This window comes from Sciurus vulgaris (assembly GCF_902686455.1).
Source record: "Sciurus vulgaris genome assembly, chromosome: 1".
Taxonomy (NCBI): domain Eukaryota; kingdom Metazoa; phylum Chordata; class Mammalia; order Rodentia; family Sciuridae; genus Sciurus; species Sciurus vulgaris.
In genome coordinates, this window is record NC_136461.1 from 181,009,789 (window position 1) to 181,029,981 (window position 20,193).

At 35.0% G+C, this 20,193-nt stretch overlaps 2 protein-coding genes across 10 annotated transcripts in view; one reads left to right on the forward strand and one right to left on the reverse strand.

Annotated features, from left to right (window-relative positions):
• The window catches only part of LOC306640783 (uncharacterized protein), a 34,775-nt gene extending 24,928 nt beyond the window's left edge, over window positions 1-9,847 (forward strand). For 2 of the 9 annotated variants that reach the window (XR_013757894.1, XR_013757896.1), the window contains 2 exons: window positions 2,131-2,218; window positions 8,802-9,846. Coding sequence is in view for 1 of the 9 variants with exons in the window: in XM_079105358.1 (XP_078961484.1) it covers window positions 2,131-2,157 (27 nt within the window). In the remaining 8 variants the exon portion in view is untranslated. Of the gene's footprint in view, window positions 1-2,130; window positions 3,597-8,801 lie in introns of those variants that run through there. The other 7 variants (XR_013757897.1, XR_013757898.1, XR_013757900.1 and 4 more) reach the window with 7 other exon arrangements.
• The window catches only part of EIF3E (eukaryotic translation initiation factor 3 subunit E), a 542,077-nt gene that overhangs the window by 8,837 nt on the left and 513,047 nt on the right, over window positions 1-20,193 (reverse strand). The window lies entirely within an intron of this gene.

The following is a 20,193-nucleotide window of genomic DNA, read 5'->3' on the forward strand; positions in this document are numbered from 1 at the left end:
TTCTTCAATATTTCTTTTTTCTTTCTCACTTCTATTCCCTTCCCTTTATTTTTCCTTTCTTTCTCTCCTCAGTTTTTCTTCTATCTCTTCCCTCCCCTACCCTGTTTCCTGTTTCCTTATATTAATATTAAGGATACTATCATGAAAGCTTGAGCTTTCAACCTGTTCTGTAAAATTTCTCATCCACTTCTCTCATTGTTTAGTAGATTTGTAAAGATCATTCATAAAACAGGTTTTTAAAAATTATACATTGATATACAGTTGTTTTCAAGTTACCACTCTTAACGTGATTATTATCTTCTCTCAAAGCAATGCTGGTAGCTGAGCATGCACTGTGATTACACCAATTGGGTGATTTGATGCTGTGATATACCCCCAGCCCATAGACATTGTAAAGTGATATCTTCTTACTAAAAAGATACTCACATAACAGAGGAAGAGCAATCTATCACAGCAGATGTGCAAGCATCAACATAACAACACTGGAAACTTGAGGAAATGAGCCCACAAGACACCTCCAAAAGTTCCTAACTCCCCATTAACTGAGTCCATAGATATTGAAGTGGATGAAATGCCAAAGAATTCAAAAAGTGGATTGTTATAATGATCAATGGAATTAAAGAAGAACTCAGGAACAAACTAAAGAAGAAAATACAGGATATAAAAGAGCATTTCAGTAAAGAGGTAGAAGTTCTGAAAAAGAACCAAACAGAAATCTTGGAAATGAAATATTCAATAAATTAAATAAAATACAGTGGAGAGTCTCACCAACTGATTAAATCAAGCAGAAGAAAGGAATATTAGGGCTTGAAGACAAAGTAGGTGAATTAGAACATTAAGATACTAATAAACAAAAAAAGAAACTAGGAATAGATTTTACAAAAGTCCTGGGACAACATTAAAAAACAAATTTAAGACTCATGGGTTTTGAGAAAGGAGAGGAGGTAGAGACTAATCATGTAGAGAGCTTATTCAGTGAAATAATAGAAAATTTCTCTAATTGTGGCAATGATATGGACATGCAGTTTCTGTAGGAATTTAGAACTACAAATAGGACCAGAAAAGAACTTTCATATGACATATTAGAGTTAAAATGCCAAAAATTCAGAACAAAAAATAATTTTAAAGTTATGAACGAGAAGAGTCACATGATTTGTAAAAGTGAGGACATCAAAATAACACCAGGTTTCTTAGAAGAAACTCCAAAAGGCATGGAATGATATTTTTCAAGCCCTGAAATAAATAATTACCAGCCTAGACCATAAAAACCTTCAGAGACATGCATAAACTCATGACTACTAAGCCAGTATTGCAGAAAATATTTAAAGGACTCCTTCACACAGGAAAAAAAAAAAAAGATAAAAATAACCAGAAAGCTTGGGAAAGAATAAATCTCACCAGGAGATAAGAAAATGAGAATTAGGAATATTTCAAAATTAGTAATAAAACAAAATAATGGAAAGTAACACATGTTCTTCTATAATAACACTGAAAGTAAATGATTTTAATTCTCTAATTGAGAGACACAGACTGGCAGATGAGATTAAAAAACAAGACCCAACTATATGTTGTCTCCAAGAAACAAACCTTACAGACAAAGACATTCACAAAGGAAAGTGAAAGCATGAAAAATGATATTATATGCAAATGGAATCAGAAAGAAAGCAGGGGTAACTACTCTTATATCAGACAAAGAAGACTTCAAACCAAAGCTAGTTAGAAGATGCAAAGAAGGAAGTCACAAAATGGTAAAGGGGAAAATCATAGAAGAAAATGTAATGATTATAAATATTTATGCCCCAAATGTCAGTGCATCCAATTTTGTAGAACAAATATTGCTTGACATAAAAGAACAGATATGCTCCAATACCAGTGGGAGATTTCAATACACCAGTCTCACTAATAGATAGGTTATCCAGACAAAAAGTCAATAAGTATACAATAGATTTAAACTATAATATAGACCAAATATACTTAGTAGACATCTACAAAAAAATTTCATCAACAGTTGAATATACTTTTTTTTTCATTTACTCATGGAATTGTCTTCAAAATTTATTATATATTAGGTCATAAAGCAAGTCTTAGCAAATTTTAAAAATCTGAAATAACATCTTGTGTTTTTTTCAGATCAAGATGGGATGGAATAAGAAATAAATAGCAAGAAGAAAACTTACATGAATACATGGAGAATGAACAGTACACTTTTGAATGATGAGTGAGTCATTTGAAGAAATCAAGCAGTAAATTAAAAATTCACAGAATCAAAACAAAATGGAAACACAAAATACCAGAATTAGGAGATGCAGTAAAGGCAATTCTAAGAGGGAAGATTAGAGCTCTGAATGCCTATGTAAAAAAAAAAAAAAAATCTGAGAGATCTCAAATAAGTAACTTAATACATCTCAAGGTCTTAGAAAAACAAGAACAAACCAATCCCAAATCTAGTAGAAGGAAAAAAAATGATAGAGTTCAGAGCAAAATTAATGAAATCTCTATTTCATTAATTATTTCATTGTTTTTTCATTAAAAGAACACAAGGGACCAATGAAATAAGGAGCTGGTTCTTTGAAAAGATTAACAAGAATGATAAGCCCTTAGCCAAATTAACAAAAAGGAAAAGAGAGAGAACCCAAATTAATAAAATTAGAAATGAAAAAGGGGATATTACAATAGATACAACTGAGATCCAGAGGCTTATTAGGGATTATTTTAAAAACTTATATTCCAATAAATTAAAAATCTAGACAAATGGATGAATTTCTAGATACATATAGCCTACTAAAACAGAACCAAGAGGATACAAAAAACCTGAATAGACCAATAACAAGCAATGAGATTGAAGCAATAATATAAGAAAAGCCCAAACCCAGGTGGTTTCACAGCTGAATTTGGTCCAATCCTTACGGAATATAATGCCAATTCTTCTCAAATAATTTCGAGAAACAGAAAGGGCAGAGGGGGAGGGATGTTTCAAAACTCATTCCATGAAATCAGTATTCTTCTGATACCAAAATCAGTAATGATTCATCAAGGAAAGAAAATAAAGACCAGGATCCTTGATGTACATACATGTCTATATTAACAAGATCACACACACCATGATCAAGCTGGTTTTATTACAGAGATGCAAAAATGGTTCAAAATACACAAATCAAGAAACATAGTACACCACATAAATAGAACCAAGGACAAAAAAAATCACATGATCATCTCAATAGATGCATAAGAGGTCTTCAACAAAATTCAATATCACTTCATCATAAAAACTCAGAAGAAACTAGGAACAGAAGGAACTTCCTTCAATGTAATAAAGGTTACATATGACAAACCCTAAAAGTCAACATCATATTGAAACCAGCCATGTATGCCTCTGACCTCAGCGTTCCAGCCTCCAGAATTATGACAAATTCTATTGTTTATAAGCTACCAAGCCTGTGGTACTTCGATAAAGCAGCCCAATCCAACTAACATAATTGTCTAACCTAGCATATTCCTTATGCTAGATTAATGAATAATTTAATGATTTCTTCCTTCCCAAGTGACAATCATTAACAGTCAGTAAAACATGCTTTGAAAATGCTGGTATGCAGTGATGTGGTCATGCTAGGAAAGTAAAATGAAGTCTGCCCCATTCCACTGCTCCTGAAGCAATTCTGGACCTCTTCACCCCAGTTTGTCTTCTGGGAATCCTGTGTGATTTGCAGTTGCTCAGAGCAGCATTTCCTTCCCCATGTGTCTTTGGCATGTTGCTCCTTTTACCTGAAATGCCCTATTCTAAAGTCACCCCAATCCAATTCCCCTTCTGCCTCACTCTTCCTCATCTTTCAAAACACATCTCAAATTCCATCTCCTCTAGGAAACTCTGAACTGTCTGATCTGGCTTTGGTTTTTCTCATAACATCTTCATAGTCATTGTACCACTTACTGCCTCTTAACTAAAATGAACTTGTACCCCTTATTTATGCAGTCTCCTCAGGGTCCACATCATTAATACATGGTAAGTGCTCAAGAAATAGCTGTTGAGCTGAAATAAATAGCAACAGACTGAAGGTGATGTAGGAAAAATAGTCTGTAAGAATGCATAAAATACTCCTCAATATTTCAAAAATACATTTGGAAAACTTTTAAAAATCAATGTGTAGTATGTATCATATTTAATTAATGCCATTCCACTTACTAATATTGCTATGATATTTCATACACTTTTCCTTTCTCATTTGCATTTGCATATTTCAATCATTCATATCAGATAAACATTTTATTCTTCATTAAGAATGAGGAAGAAAATCAAACTGCTGAAAATATTCATTATGGCAACTTTATACTGTGGAAATTGGCAATATCACTTTGAGTCTTAAAATCTAAACACTACCTAAAATTAATGTAAGGACACTAAATCCACGTCTTTACCCCGACTTTATTTAAATCACAGCTGTTCTTCATTTAATTTGCTTCAAACCTACCAAACCTGTTAGGGCCAGAAAGCAGGTCTGAGCCAAGTCTACTATGTTTAGCTGTATGTAAAAAGATGATAGTTTTTCTTCTGGGTAAAACTACCTCATGCCATGTGTCTCCAGAAACTTCAACTCCCTTATATTTAAGATCTATATAAGAGCAAGCAGAGTTATTAACCAAGCATGACATCCTTATCAAGATATTTTTGGATATATATTATGCCCATAGGTATAATATATAATAAAGTTTTGAGCTGAATATTTACCCATCCTAACTTACTTCATATTAAAGAAATTATCCTTATTTATTCATTCACTTAATCAGCAAATATATGCTGAATACCCACTATGTGCCAGTCTCTGCTGTCACAAAGGCCACAGTGAGATAATAATAATCATAATTCTACCAATGATAGCATTGCTTTGGATACATACAGTATGTTAAATGCCATGTTGTAATGTAGGTGTATTATGTCATTTGATCTTTATAACAAGCTTGTAAGATGGGTGTGTTGCTGCCCCTTTTGATGTCATGGGACCAAGACTTAGAGATGTTAGTACAGCACTCAAGGTCAGAGCTTGTAAAGGGCAAAGCCACAGTTTGTATCCAGGCAGTCTGTCTCCTGTGAAGCCCCTGTGCTCAGTTCCCAGGAAAAACACCCTGCCAGTGGTCACACAATACCACTGGACCATAAGACTTTCCACAAACATGTTCTTTATCCAAACCCTATCATGTTGCATCATAAGCAGCAATGAGCAGGAATTATTTCAGGGAGTTTTGAAGTGACAACAGTTTAAGAAATCAAACTTAAATATTAATTTTTTTATCAAACAACTCTGGAGCATATGGTGTTAGTGAGTGTTTGATGAATATTAACTGATTATAGTTAATAGTAAACCGTAGTTAATGTGGTTGTACTGTATGACCTTTGAGGTACCTTTAAACCAGGAGATTCTGTGATTAAAGAGGTGGCTGAATCTAGTTGTTTCTAGATTCCATCTCCAGACTGTCTCTAGAAGATCACATTTAACTCAGGCTATTTTCAAAGGGAAAAAAAATGGACTAAGCAAGACATTTATTTATATTTATATCAAGTCAGAGATTACATGAAGAAGAGTGGGCAGTTATTCACACACCTTGTCTCAACTTGTATCCTGTGACAATAAGGAATTCAAGATAAAAACTACAGTGAATATGTTGTCTGGCTTCTTGGAAGGACAGTGAGGAAGAAGTATTAATTTATCCAGTTGTGTAACACATGAGTTTCCAAGACAAAAAACTATTTTAAAAGATAATACATGTGTTTTTATAGACCCAACATATTATAAGTTGCTTCCTAAAACTCTGATCAGTACAATAGATTTATGGGAATTTTATCGGTGCCATAAATTATGGTAGATCCTGAATGTACAAAAAATGCAATCCATGGAAGTTCATCATGTAAATTTCCTGCCCTACTTTAACCCCTATCCCCAACCCTGGCCTACTTAGCCATACAGTCTCCCTATAGGCCAAAAAAGCAAGATTGCTTGAACAGTGTATTTCCTGGCTAATTTATTAAGATGGTTTCCTGGGTTATACAATATTCCCACCCCAAAGGCCACTCACTGGCAAGAGAAAACAATCTCCTTTTTAATTAAGAAGGAAAAAAATATCAGACAAAATTCCAAGCTATTTGACCACATTGACCTGGTCTTAGACCTTATTCACATTTCCACAAGCTCAGAGGCAAATTCCAAATCCCACTTTGGGTTTAAGTTTTGTTTAAAGTACTATTCAGTGGGAAAGAGTCATTCTTCCAGCTCTCCTGGTATCTGAATGCCAGTAAGGCAAAAACCAGGTGCCAAGGTAATAGGCTGCTATAACATAACATGATCCAAAGTCCATTCCTACACAGAAAAGTCTAGCTCTGGGTTTCATGGCAAGAATTGACATGTTGTGCACCAATTCCTATGTCTCTAATGTATCTTTTCCCCTGTGGGAAACAACATTTTCACAGGAATTTGGAAGCTGAGTCAACCAGTGATCTGAAATTATATTTAAATCCAGGGTCCCTATGTTCTTTAAGGAGGCATTTACAGCAAACCAAATAAAATACTTACATAAGCCAGGAAAACTTGTAGCAACAATATGGTTATGCTATAATTATTGCCATTTAAGAAAAATAAAGTTTGTGTGAATAGAAGCAGAGAGTACACCAACTGTTTAGGCTTCTGATGGAAACATTCCAACTTAAATCTGCCTAGTGATTAAAAGCACCGCCCTCAAGAAACATTGATCTCACTTCCAATCCTGCCTCTGTCACTCACTGTGTGACCTTTGGCATGTTACAGAAGTCTCAGTTTCCACAATCAGACCTCATAGAATAATAATGTGGTTTCAGTGTGATAATGTATTTAAAAGTTCTCATTGTACTGCTTGGCATACAGAAAACAATAGGTATCAACTACCAGGTTTTATTCATTCAAGCAGATTATTGAAAGTCTACAATTATCAGGGACTAAGTTATGGGAAACAAGCAAACAAACAACAAGAAGATAATAATAGGTTAGAAAGATTGTTCCAAAGTTTTGATTTTTACCTTTTATGTTCTTGGGTATTTTTTCATAGGTTTTGCTTCTTCCAACAGCTTCTTCCAAAACTGAATTCATATCTACAATTTCTTTTGAATGGCTTCTGGGCAATATGATTACTTTGTGATTGACTAATTTTTCTGTCATTGGTCAGTTTTGAAAATTTATGACACACACACACACACACACACACATATATACACAACAACAACAAACTTAAGGCCTGTGAGTCAAACTTTCTTACACATGGGTCCTTTCACTGCTGAGATTATGTCTGAAGAGTTACAGACGATTAGAGACTTCTATGAAAGCAGGGCCTCTAAAAGGAACTGGTTCAGGCACAGAGATGCCTTTACTCCAGCAGACACTGGAATTCTCCAGAACTAAATGTTGGGGATCGGGATCTGGATAGGACTTTGCTGTTGACCCATCCTCACTTAGAAACTTTTCCTCTGTGACAGCACAGGCAAATATGTCCTGCCTTGCTTTAAAAATTGCATATGTGTGTGCACACAGTAGCATGTTACACTTGTGAACAGGTGTGTATTTTGCAATTTACATCTAGAAGCAGTCCATCTGCACATAACTGAAATGATCCACTGAAAGTCATGCAGAGAATTAGAGTGTACAATATACATTTACACATATACAGATGAAGTTAGCAGTGTACTCTGGTGAACCAATGACATAATCACATTGTGAATTTGGTATTTTAACATGCATGGCATGGTTCAACTTGCTGTTTTACCCAAACAAAAGCTTTTGAAACTTTATTGTCTTTGGCTCATTAGTTTGATCCCCAAGGAATTTTGAAACATATTTTATTAAATTTTGAATTGTGAATCATTTTTTTAAACTTTGGTTAAAACTTATCTTTATTTTAAATTTCTTGTCATGGATAAAATCCAGAATTGGCTTCATGAAATAGACTTGAGCTGGCTAATCTCAACATCGGGTCATGGCCCATGGTGACTTGAGTATCAGATATTTATAGCACAATTCATTTAAAATTCTTTGTGAAACAGAACCGGGGAATTCTACTTCCTAGGGTTCCAGTGGTGTTCTGTGTTGCCCTTAAATAATGATGAGAACCCAAGCAAGTCACAAGTTCCCTGGATTTCATTTTCCTCATTCATAAAATAAGGGAATCAGACTAAATTAGGTACTAATGTCCATTCCAGTTTATCTATTCTAGAATTTTTAAAATTAATAATGTCTAGATTATCTGAGAAATGCCAAACAAGCCATGTTTTTACTTGAAAATTAATATAAGCATATAACACTTCAAGAAACTTAACTATGAATGAAAATTTGAGTTGAAGCTTAGAATGATTCCTTGAAAGTCCAATTAATTACATGGGAAACTTTATTTGAAGCTTTTGTTTGTTTGTTTTTTGTTTGTTTGTTTGTTTGTCTTAGTGCTTGGAATCAAATCCAGGATGTTATACATGCTAACCAAGTACTCTATCACTGAACTAAACCCCCAAACCCAGAAAATTTTATTTTTAAAAAACTGGTTAGAAGAAATATTTGTGTAAATAGCACAATGAAGATTTTAAAATCAGAGCAATCTAGATTCAAATCCCAGATTCAAAGGTCTAGTTTCCTGGTATCATCTTGAGTAAATTATGTAATCTCTGGGCCTTAGTGTCTTCCTCTGTAAAGGGCTAATATATACCACCTCCTGAGACTGTTGCAAAGACCATGTAGCATGATAGGTACATGATAAACACTCAAATACTGTTCACTTGTTTTTCTTTTCTTCTTTAGAAAATCCTGGTTTCAGAAGAAGCAAGAGGCAAATCAATAAGCAGTGAATTCCTTGCATCTAGGAAGTCAATATTTCAATCCTGATTAACAGTGTGCACTTTAGGGTCTTATATATTTGCATGCAAGTTCAAGATGTCTTATTACCTTTGGGACCATCAGTAATTTATTTAAATTCTCTGAGAAGCAATTTTCTACCCAGTTACTGGTGGTTATAAAGCTCAGGAAGAGAGAGTGTAGCACAGTATCTATGATGTGAGATCTCAGTCAATGATAGCTACTTTTATTATTCATATGTTCTTTAAGTTTGGAAAAGTCACTGGAAAAGAATAAGACATCAATGAATATTTCTGAAGAAATTCATGAGCAAATGACTGTTGCTTGATAAACAGCACCCAGAATCTCTGTCTTCTGGGAGAAAGGCATGTCCTCAAGTCCCACAGTTTCCTATGGGAGGATGTCATTTTCAAAGACATCTTTCTTGACACGAAAACAATGCCCTAGAACCAGCTAGGAATTCCTCATGGTTTTTTAGCTCAGTTTCAAAAACAGTTCTATGACTCATCAAGGGTGTGCCCTGGTTGTATGCAGTCAATTTATTTGCAGAGGGTTGGTGATAGAATAGATATGGCTAAAAACTTTGGGAAACCTGAAATAAAGGATATGTCAGCTTCTTTGTATATTCTTATTGGTTGCATGAAATAGACCAAAAAGAGATTACTAACATTAATGTAAACTTAAAAATGCTGGCACTTAGATTAAAAGAACAAAAGTAAGTGGATATTAAATGTTTACATTTTTGTGTGTATAATCGCTAGAATACAAAAATTCCAAGAGTTGTGTTATCAGAAAATGTAAAATAAAATTCTGTCATTAAAACTGACAGTTAAAGAACAATAATGTGTGGGCTCCCTCTGCTGGATCCTCAGACCGTGAATGTTGGAGAAAGGTTTGGTACCTTATAGTTACCTAATCGAATGCATTATTCATGGTGATAAAATTAACACAAAGCAGTAATAATGGGTAATCTCAACTCTACAGTTGAACAGTTTGTCAAATAAAGAAACTGAAATCAATTGGGATTATATTTTTCTTTCAGCATTAAAAAAACCAGGGATTTACTTTAAGTTGGAGACAGCATTTGTTGTTGTTGTGGTTGTTGTTAGTTTATGTTTTAAAAAAGAGGCACAGTCACTCTTTGGAAGGGGTCAGATGTGGTCCAGGGTGCCTGTTGCCAGGGTAACCATGTCTTCTGTCTGAACATGTCAAAGCCAGTTGCTTCCTTTGGAAACAATCAGACCATCAGGTCGAAGGAAACAGAGAAAATGCAAATTATGATGTTTGTGTTGCTTCAGAAGCACTATAATGTGATTATCCTGCAAAGCAACTCAGGGAAGTTTTCAAGTTAACAATGAATTTCTTTTATTTTTCCTATGTCTCTAAAATAATTAAGTTCTGGTGAGCACTAGAACTTTTTTCTTCCCAGGGTCATAAAATATTAATCCAAAACTTTACAAAATAGTGCCCCTTTTACCTTATGGAACATTTTTTAAATGAGGTTTTCCTTTTTTTTTAAAAAATGCCCTATGATCCTGAATTTAGATGCTGGGTTTAAAAATTATTTGTTAAAGGAAGACTATAACTAATATCAGGAATACTAAGTTCCATTTTTAGAATAGCAAAGTATTGCTTGGCTTTGCTCACTTATATGAAGAACATAAGTAGTACTCATTGTAGATTGAAATTTTATTCATTACTTAGCTTAGTGAAGCTTTTCACAGTGAGATGTATAAAATTAAATATATCAGGGAGTGCTCATCAAGTTATGAAGAATAATTTAATTAATTGACTTTCATGGCTCTTACTCTGATTTAATTTTATTATAAAATTTTGGGTCCCATAAAATTAAATTTGTTTAATAAATATTATTAGTAATCCCTATATCAAACATTTTCATAAGTATACCCAAATATCTAAAATCAACCTCTTTCACAATATTTCTAGAAAGGTGAAATATCTCACTAAGTAGGTTCAGAGATGATAATTCCTTATTTTTGCTTTAAACAGTAAAGCACATTTTTCTTAAATTTTTCATTTTTAACTTTTCTTTCTTATAATACACAATGTTACTGAAGATATCAAGGGACCTTCATTCAAAAGGAATGAATAGTTATTACTTCTTTTCGTGAGGGTTTCCCTGTTACCCACCTCCCTAAGATAACTGAAGGATCTAAGAAGAAAACTTATGTGGGAAATATGTGAACATAAAATGAAGGGCAGGTGGAGTACCAAAGGGATGGAGTGCCCGTGTTCCAGTCTCCTGGGGACAAGCTCAATTTATGACTATTTTCCTGGCATAGTTACTAACAATGCCCTGCTTCATTCTAAAAATTATCAGCTTTGAGAGATCAATTGTATGGCCCTCCTATTTCTAATCCAAGCCCTTCTGTCTGCCTTACCTTTCTTCTAGCTGTTTTCTAGAACATCATTTCTAAATGTACATTAACCTGAACTCCAAACTCTCCACATATTATTAAAGGTGGTTCTGTGGTTGATTCAATTTGAGAGATGCTGCTTATTATACATAATAATTGGGGGTGGGGGAGTGAACCAAACATATATTTACATATTTAAGGGTGTTCGATTTTGCTTACTCCAAAAATTCACATATTTCTGAACTCCTAGGCCCCTATTTTTTCATAATACTCATTAATATAATACAACATGAAAAAAATCTGTCCGTAGTTACCTGAGCTCTTAATTCCAATTAGCATAGGACCCATACCTCATTCCTATATTTATTTCACTGTACCACCTAAAGAACTGAAATTGTGAGGAGATAAAGGTACTCAAAATAATGCAACTATAAGAACTCTGCTACAGAAAATCAAAGAGACTCCAATTTAAAATGAAAAGTGTTCATAAAGCTAAATTGCTTTGTTAGAAATTAGATCTCTTTCCCCCACTCATTCCCTTGGAACTCTGCTGTTCTTTATTAAGTGCTTATTGTGTTCAAAGCAGTACTTTAGGATGCATGAAATAAGTTACCACATACTGAGAACGGGTAAGAGACTTCTTCACCTTCACTCTTCATCTCTCTTAATCTGTTCTGTTTTTCCTCCCTAGCATTTAAAATAGGCTTCTCCTATGCTATGGAATTTTCTGATTGGTTATATTTGCTTTTTATTTTGTCTTCTCAATCAACATGTAAACTCCTTTAGTAAATATGTTTCATCTGTGATTCATTTCAAGCATGTAAAAAGTAGCATATGGTGTATTCTTACTATAAACCCCAAAGGCTCTTTGTCCTCTATTTCCTGTGAAAACACAGAATGCCATGAAGGTTAAGTAATTTGTCCTGAATCAAGTGCAAGTTAGTAGGAAAGCTGTGTCTTTGTCAGTTCAGGCTGCTGTACTAAAGAACCAGAGACAAGGTGGCTTATAAACAACTGAAATGAAATTCTCGCATTTGGAGGAGCTGGAATTCTGAGAATCAGAGTGCCAGCATGGGTGCGTTTTGGAGAGGGCTGTCTTCCAGATGGCAGACGACTGACTTCTCATCGTGCCCTCACTTGCCAGAAGGAGGGTGCAGGGCTCTCTTGGGTCCTTTTTACAAGGTCAATGATCCCATTCATGAGGGCTCCACTCTCATGACCAATCACGTCCCAGGGTACCCACCTCCTAATACCTTCACACAGGAGGTTAGGATTTCGACATATGAATTGGAGGTACAGGTGGGGAGAGGAACAACACATTCAGTCCACAATAAGCTGGAATTCAAACTCCTCTGTGACCTCATTTGTATGTCTACTATATTGCCTTTCTATTGGCAGTAGAGAGCCATGACTGTATGATCAATGGGATAAAATTGTTGCCTTCAGTTTTTACAGAGAAGAGCCACCACCATGACTGACAGGTTGTACAAGGGAGAGGCTGAGTGTGAGATGCTGGTCAGAGGTGGAATTCCAGCTCTGGAATTCAGAACTGAAGTCAGGGACATATATTACGGAGCTGTGTTATCCAAAACTGTAGTTAGCAGGTTGGTGAAACTTTTGGGCACTTGAAATGGAACAAGTTCAAATGAAGACACAAGCTAAGTGTAAAGTATACATTGAATTTTGAAGACATAGTGCCAAAAAAAGAGGCTAAAGAACTAATTACAGGTTACAATACATCATTTGATATATTGAGTTAAATAAAGTATATTAAAATTAATATCAACTTTAAAATCCAACAGGTGGCTTGCATTATATGACTGTTAGATAATGCTCCTATAATAATTCTTATAAAAGAGCTCTTTGAATCTTAGGAGGATCACAGAAGAACAGTTTAGAATGAGAAGGCTGTGCAAAGAACATTAAGGAGCCTATATATGTCCAGTATTTGGGTAAAGATGAAAGAGACAAGGAGGAGACTGGGGAGTAATCTGAGATAACAATGTCAAAGAGTAAAGGAGGTCATGTGTCACAGAAAGCCAGGGAGGATGAGGACAGGTAGAGTCTGCTAGATTTGATAAATTGAAGGTTATTTGCCACTAGGACTTTTCACAGAGTGGTTGTGGTGGAAGCTGATTTGAAAAGAGGGGTAGGCACAGGGCTCAATATACATTTTTAAGGAAATGAAAGATGTGAACATGTATACATGTTTGGGGGAAGAAAGCAATGCAGGGGAACAGATTAAAAACTGCAAAAGGAAGATGAGATCATTGGCATAGAGTGGTCCCATCTCTTGATCTTAGAAAATGATTCACCTGGAGGAGATTCATGATACATTTTGTTTTAGGCAGCCTTTTCCCTGCTGTGACTAAAAGGATCCAACAAAAACAATTGTAGAAAAGGACAAGTTTATTTGAGGGTTCACAGTTTCAGAGGTCTTGGTCCATAGAAGGCTGGCTCCATTCCTCAGGGCTCAAGGTGAGGCAGAACACCATGGTGGAAGAGTGTGGCAGAGAGAAGCAGCTGACATGATGATCAGAAAGCAGAGAGTCTCCACTCTCCAGATACAAAATATGTACCTGGCAGCCACGTCCCCAATGAGCCACTTCCCCCAACTACACCCCACCTGCGTCCAGTTACCATTCAGTTAAGGCTATAACCCAATCCTTTCTCCTCCAAACCTTCTTGCATTGTCTCACTTGTGAGGTTTTGGGGGCCACTTCACATCCAAACCTTAACACCTTTCCTCTGAGATTACCAGGAAGGAAAAGAACTTCAGCAATTTCACAAAATTTTGTTTCCTGTATTCTCTGAGATGGAAGACATATGGTGCTAGTCTAAAAGTTTAAAGATTGAGGCTGAACGTGGGAGCTGGAGACATGTGAGAGAGGCTTGGGAGAGCCACGGGAGCATGCCAAGACTGAGAAGAAGATGGGGTGGGAGTGAGCATGGGATCCAGTGAGGTTTGGACAGTGTGGATATTTAGGAGCTACTGTGGACATGATATTGCTTCTCCAGCAGAGATCAGCTTCCTGAGGCTTACTCAAGAGAAACTGAAAAGGTAAGTGTGATTGAAGGGCAAGGAGGTTTTGGGGTTGCTTGTGTTAATATAAATAAAATTGTAGAATGTTGTACACTGAATATTTATAACCCCTCATTCATATACTGAAGTTTTAACACCCCCTGTCCCCATGCAGTATAATTGGAGATAGGACCTCTAAGAATATGATTAAGGTTAACTAAAATCTTAAGGATGGGATGGGGACAGAGGGAACAGGAATAAGTTTACCCTTATGGGGTTCCAGCTGCTGCTGATCCCTTTCCAACTGTCCACTCTGAATTCCACAACAGCATCATGCATGGACACAACCTTAAGGGGACACTTGAGCCAGCCCCACAGTGGTGTGAGTCAACTAACTCCCTGCAATGAACCCTTTAGTATACAATCTTATATCATATTAAATATCTCCTATCATTTCTGCTTCTCTGGCTGAGCATTTACTGATACAAAATTAAAAGGCTAGGGAAGGGAGGCAAATCCTGGCACTCAGGAAGCTGAGATTTCATTTATGTATTTATTCTAAAGGCCAAACGCATGTATCATAAAAGACAGAGAGTCTTCAGAGGTTTCCATTAAAACAAGCAAGTGATAGAAAGTAGAGAAAGGCTCAAGTCAGGGATTGCTGTTCTGACTTGAATTTCAAAGGGGTTCTGACTTGAGACTGTGGTCTATTACCTAGAAGGTATACTCAAAAATGAGGAGAAAACCAAGATATTGAACAAGTAAAAGGACTGACTGGTTAGTTGGAAGACATTTTCAGGAAATAGTGTGGGTTCTTGTATTTTAAAACTAACTCCACTTCAAATATCACCTATTCATTATACATTACTCCACATCAACACATTATCTCATATTTCATGAAAAATAATTTCTAAGCTCCTGAAGTACAAATCTGCAGAATCTTCTCTTAATTCTCCCAGCACCCTCTGCCACTGCCTCTACGATTGATCGTTGGATCATGAAACTTCTACTGCAGGGGTATCTGCAGTGAAGATCCTCCTTTGCAACTGCTGTCACGGCCATAAACAAGACCACCATAGTTACTTAGTAGGGCCCTTTCATGAGCTTTCTAATGGATCATTCTGTCCCTAGAATTTCTAGAACACAATCATATCCAGTCATTCTACATAAACATCACTAAATTCCTTCTAGAAACATTTTTATTTCCTTAACATAATTCACAATAATTATCAGTTTACATAGATGCCTCTCATTTTAGTATTTTCATCCTCTAATGGACTATGACAGGAATGTATTGGTAATCTTCTTGATGGCACAGAATGGCTTAAGAAATGTTTATTGAAAGAAAAATGTTAATGAATAACATCATGGAAAACCAGACTTCAGATGGAGGTATACAATATTGTGATAATTTTTAAGACTTCCAGTCTAGCCCACAGAAATCTATTTCATTTATAATGTAGCTAGAGTACAGTAGTGTAAACGAATTGACCAAATATCATATATTAGAAACTTAATTGCAAAGAGAACATTCCAGTCACTTAATGAGTGACCGCTATACTGTGTACTGGCTCAGGAAACCAATCAAAACTTATCTTATTAGAAATTATTTTATTGTTCATAGAAATTTTTATCATATTTTAAAAATTCACTTCTTTAATTTGAACCAGTTTATTTGGATTTCACTGAACCTGCGATGAATTTCTGTCAAATTCTTTTCATTTCTATTTTTTTCTTCTCCATTTTTCTTCCTATAATATCTTCTCTCTACCAAATGACCTTTTAAACTTTCTTGAATAAGATAATGCCAACTTTTATGTAGGACACTTTGGGATATGTACCAGGAATAATAATGATAATGTGCCCTCAATGTACTTTCAAAGACATTGCTTTGACTCTGGAAGTCAGAGAGACTGAAGACAAGAAACTACTGAGAATAAACATTTTGAAGCTATATTTTGGGGAGATGTATTTTATAGAAAGATAGATTGACAGAGTAGAAAGTACACTGAAGTGAACATTGGAATTTTTGTTTTTAAAGTTAAGAGTATCGAAGGGCCAGATGGGGTGGTGCATGCCTTTAATCCCAGCAGCTTGGGAGACTGAGGCAGGAGGATGTAGAGTTCAAAACCAGCCTCAACAAAATGGAGGCACTAAGCAACTCAGTGAGATGCTGTCTCTAAATTAAATACAAAATAGGACTGGGGATGTGGCTCAGTGGTTCAGTGCCCCAGAGTTCAATCCCCAGGATCAAAACAAAAAACAAAAAAGAGTATAGAAGGGCCACCATTGGGAGTGCTGCACTAGGGATAGAGGGGAAAAAAAGAGAAACACTTTGCATGAAAAAGTGGCAGAATTTTGTAACACCCTTGGGAGAACGGGGGAAGGGAAAGAGTGAAAGAGAGCCACTTGAATTTTCCAGAATCTATGTGCTGTCAAAACCCTGACAGAATTACTGGCAGGGGACATGACAGCAGAAGAAGTCAATTTTCTGAATATGTGTAAGATGGCTTTGTAGATTGAACCAGTGGTAAGATTTATGAGAGAAATTTATTGTGCATACCAGAGACACAGGGCAAGGAGAGATGAGAGGGTGGGAAATGTGAGATCGGAGATGTACCTGGACAGAGGCAAGTCAGAGCCCTTACACAACAAAAAGCAACTTTGGAGTTAGAAAAGCAGAAACCAATTTAGGAATTTAGAATAAGGAAATGAAATAAAGAGAAAAGCAGTTCTTGCAGCAGTAGGAGGGGAACTGGGATTGTACAGCTAGATAAAGAGGTTTGTCCGTCCTTTTGTGCCTCTGTATCTGTTTTCTGACAAAACAGACGTTCTTTAGAGATGTGCCATTGCTCATTTCACATGGAACGCTGAAGTTATTTCAGTTCACCAGAGGACACAGAATGCAAATGTAGCACCAATAAGAGAAGTGATGATAGATTTGAACATCAATTCCCACATGTTAAGAGTAAATCTCCTTTTTGAGTCCAAATCATGGTGTCTGGTTACTGGAAAAGATTTACTGGCGACAGTGTAAACCCCTGGAAGGTTACTGTCTTACCCAGCTAATCGCAACGAAGGCAAGGACTGTATTCTCAGTTAGACATGCTGGATTTGAAAACCACAAAAGTTAATCCCCAGAGTTCCTCAAGCTAGGCAAAACAGTAATTCATTGTGTGACTCTTATCAAAAGAGAATAGTCTTAACTAATTAAGCTCAAATCATTTTACTTATAAAATTAACTTGTAATTGCAATGAAGTAACTTTTTTCATCCAGGAGGGGACTCTTTAGAACATGACACTTGATCAGATAAAATATAAAATTGTCTATGTGTTTTGTTTTGACATTTTCAAAAAATATAATTTCCAATTAATATCTCCAGATTATGAGTGAGCTAAATGTTGTGTTCTGTGCTCCGACAGTCTAACCTCTGGCTCATTCTCTATGTTCCTACCCCCACTGGACTTAGGGTATCTTGGTAAAACACCTCTACTCACAAAAAAAAATGTGCCATTTCAGCAAGATGGTTTCTATAACTAATAATGAAAAAAATCCTATTTTGAATACTCACCAAAAAAATACCATGTCTAAAAAGAACAAAAAAAAAAAAAAAAAAAAAAAGGACTTATAGTTTAGCTTCTGAAAGATCAAATATGATTTGTCTATCATACCTATTTGGACTTGGGATAATAGTTAAAATGACAGGATCCCCAAATTTTCTGTGAGATAATGATTAATCTGACCATTATAATGTGAATGAACAGAGAATTCTAGCCATTATAAGAAACTATTATAAACATTCAATCAGGCAATGAGGTTAGAGTGGATGTTCCTTTGTCACTCTTTTAGGTATACTTGGATTTTCTGTGACACTTGGTAAATATAGACATGGAGCTTCAGCCCAGTCCTTTTAAAAAAAAATAAATAAAAATCTGTGTATTATGGTACCCTAAATGCTTGGGAAGATTCCTTGCATCTTGTAATGGATGTTCACAAAATGTTTGTTCAAATTATGAATTAATTAATGAGTTTATATTCACTTAGATGTATCCTAGGTATCAAACACTATAACTGTGCATTCTGGGAACTTGTAAGTATTTCAGATTGGAAAAATGAATAAATAAGCATTGATAACCTTGATTCACTTAAGGAACATAATTTATGTCATTCAAGCTTGGTCTTAACTATGACCATATAATTTTGGATATAAGAGTTTGGGATTTTTTTCTCTGCTATTCTCTTTAACACTTTTTAAAATTATACATACCAAATAATGAAATACACATAAAAGTCAGTGATTCTTGAGTTGTGCCAAAATAAGTATATTATTCTACAATTTAAAACATTTGAAAAAGAGAACACATATTTTCATGAGAGAGAAAGTTTTGAATTTTAAGTGTTTAGAAATCTGAGTATCAAAGCACATGTTTTTGAGAAGCTGCTCTTCGTTAAGAAAAAGTCATGATCATAAAAATAGTTGTTGTTTTAAAAGCTCTCATGATGTGGGTTTTGTGTTTTTTTTTTTTTTTTTAAACATTGTATTTAATCCTAGTGAACCATTTTAAGTCATTCTTCAAATGAGCTCTCTTTGCAGATAACTGAATTATTCTAAGAAAAATTTAGAGAAAACTTTCAATGCAATTTCATTAGGTCAACATTTGTGCAAATACATATATACATATAGGATTTATAAATAACTAATGGAATCACTGAATTACATCTCAAATATTGCCTAAATTGTCTTAAATTTTTTCAACCTTAAAACTGCCCTAAATTTTTCTTTTCGAAAGGAGTCATTAATGTAAAAAGAAGGAAGTGATTTGTGTAATTAAATGTGCTTTTATAAAGATATTTTGGTTATATTTGTCCATATGCCCAAAATGTCATTTATAACTTAGTTCATGATACCTTATTTCGCAATAAAGATTAAATAATTCAATTTGATGAACTGGTAAAGAATGAGTTACAATTCTCAAGTTTTTATAGTAGACTACTAATTCAATGCTAGTTGTAATGTTATAACATGACACATATAAAAACTATGCTAAAATTATATTAATTTCAAATGGCCACCTTGTGCTTAGGCAGTTTAAGTGGCATGCATGCTTAAAGGGTAACAATTATGACTGGCAGAGGAAAGAACAATAGATTCTTGAGTGTAAGTTCTCAAATATAAAATGTTTCAGAGAAAGTTAAAAAATATGAATAATCCAAAGAGCAGCCAAAATTGGCATTCCATTTTCCTATTTTATAATTAATTAAATTCAAGAAAATATTAAAAACAGATTTATAATATGTTTGTGTGACTCAAGAGTTATCGAAACTAAATTTAATTTTAAATATAAGCAATCTAGGATGTGAGTCAGGAGAATCATGGTTAGCTTCTTCATTTGAGGTGTTCATGTAAAGCCAGTTTGAAATTCTACTATTTTTGGAGAAATCTTTTATCAAAACAAGCTGGAGCATTGTACAAAGTAAACACAAGCAAACGTATAAAACTAAGATGTGAACTGCTAAACCAGATAATTGCTATTCCAATTCTCACTATTACTTTGAAATAGAATTTATCATGAAACTAAATACAGTCCACTAGTTGTATGGAATTAAAATAACCCTACCACAAATTTTAAAAATGAATGGAAAACAGCAAATAGTTTTGGGTTTTTCAATATGTTTAAAATAAGACTACCATCTGACTTGCTTATGTAAAAATGGCCATCATATATATGCATGTCTTCATTATAAAACTCCAAAATGATGAACAAGTCAGACATGCAGTAATGTACCTTTTCCAAACGTGAACCAATAAAAAAGGATAAACTTGGGAGAAGAAGGGGAGGGAGGGAAGGGGAGGGACAGAGAGAGAGAGAGAGAAAGAGAGAGAGAGAGAGAGGAGAGAAAGAGAGAAAAGAGAAGGAGGAGGAGGAGGAGGAGAAA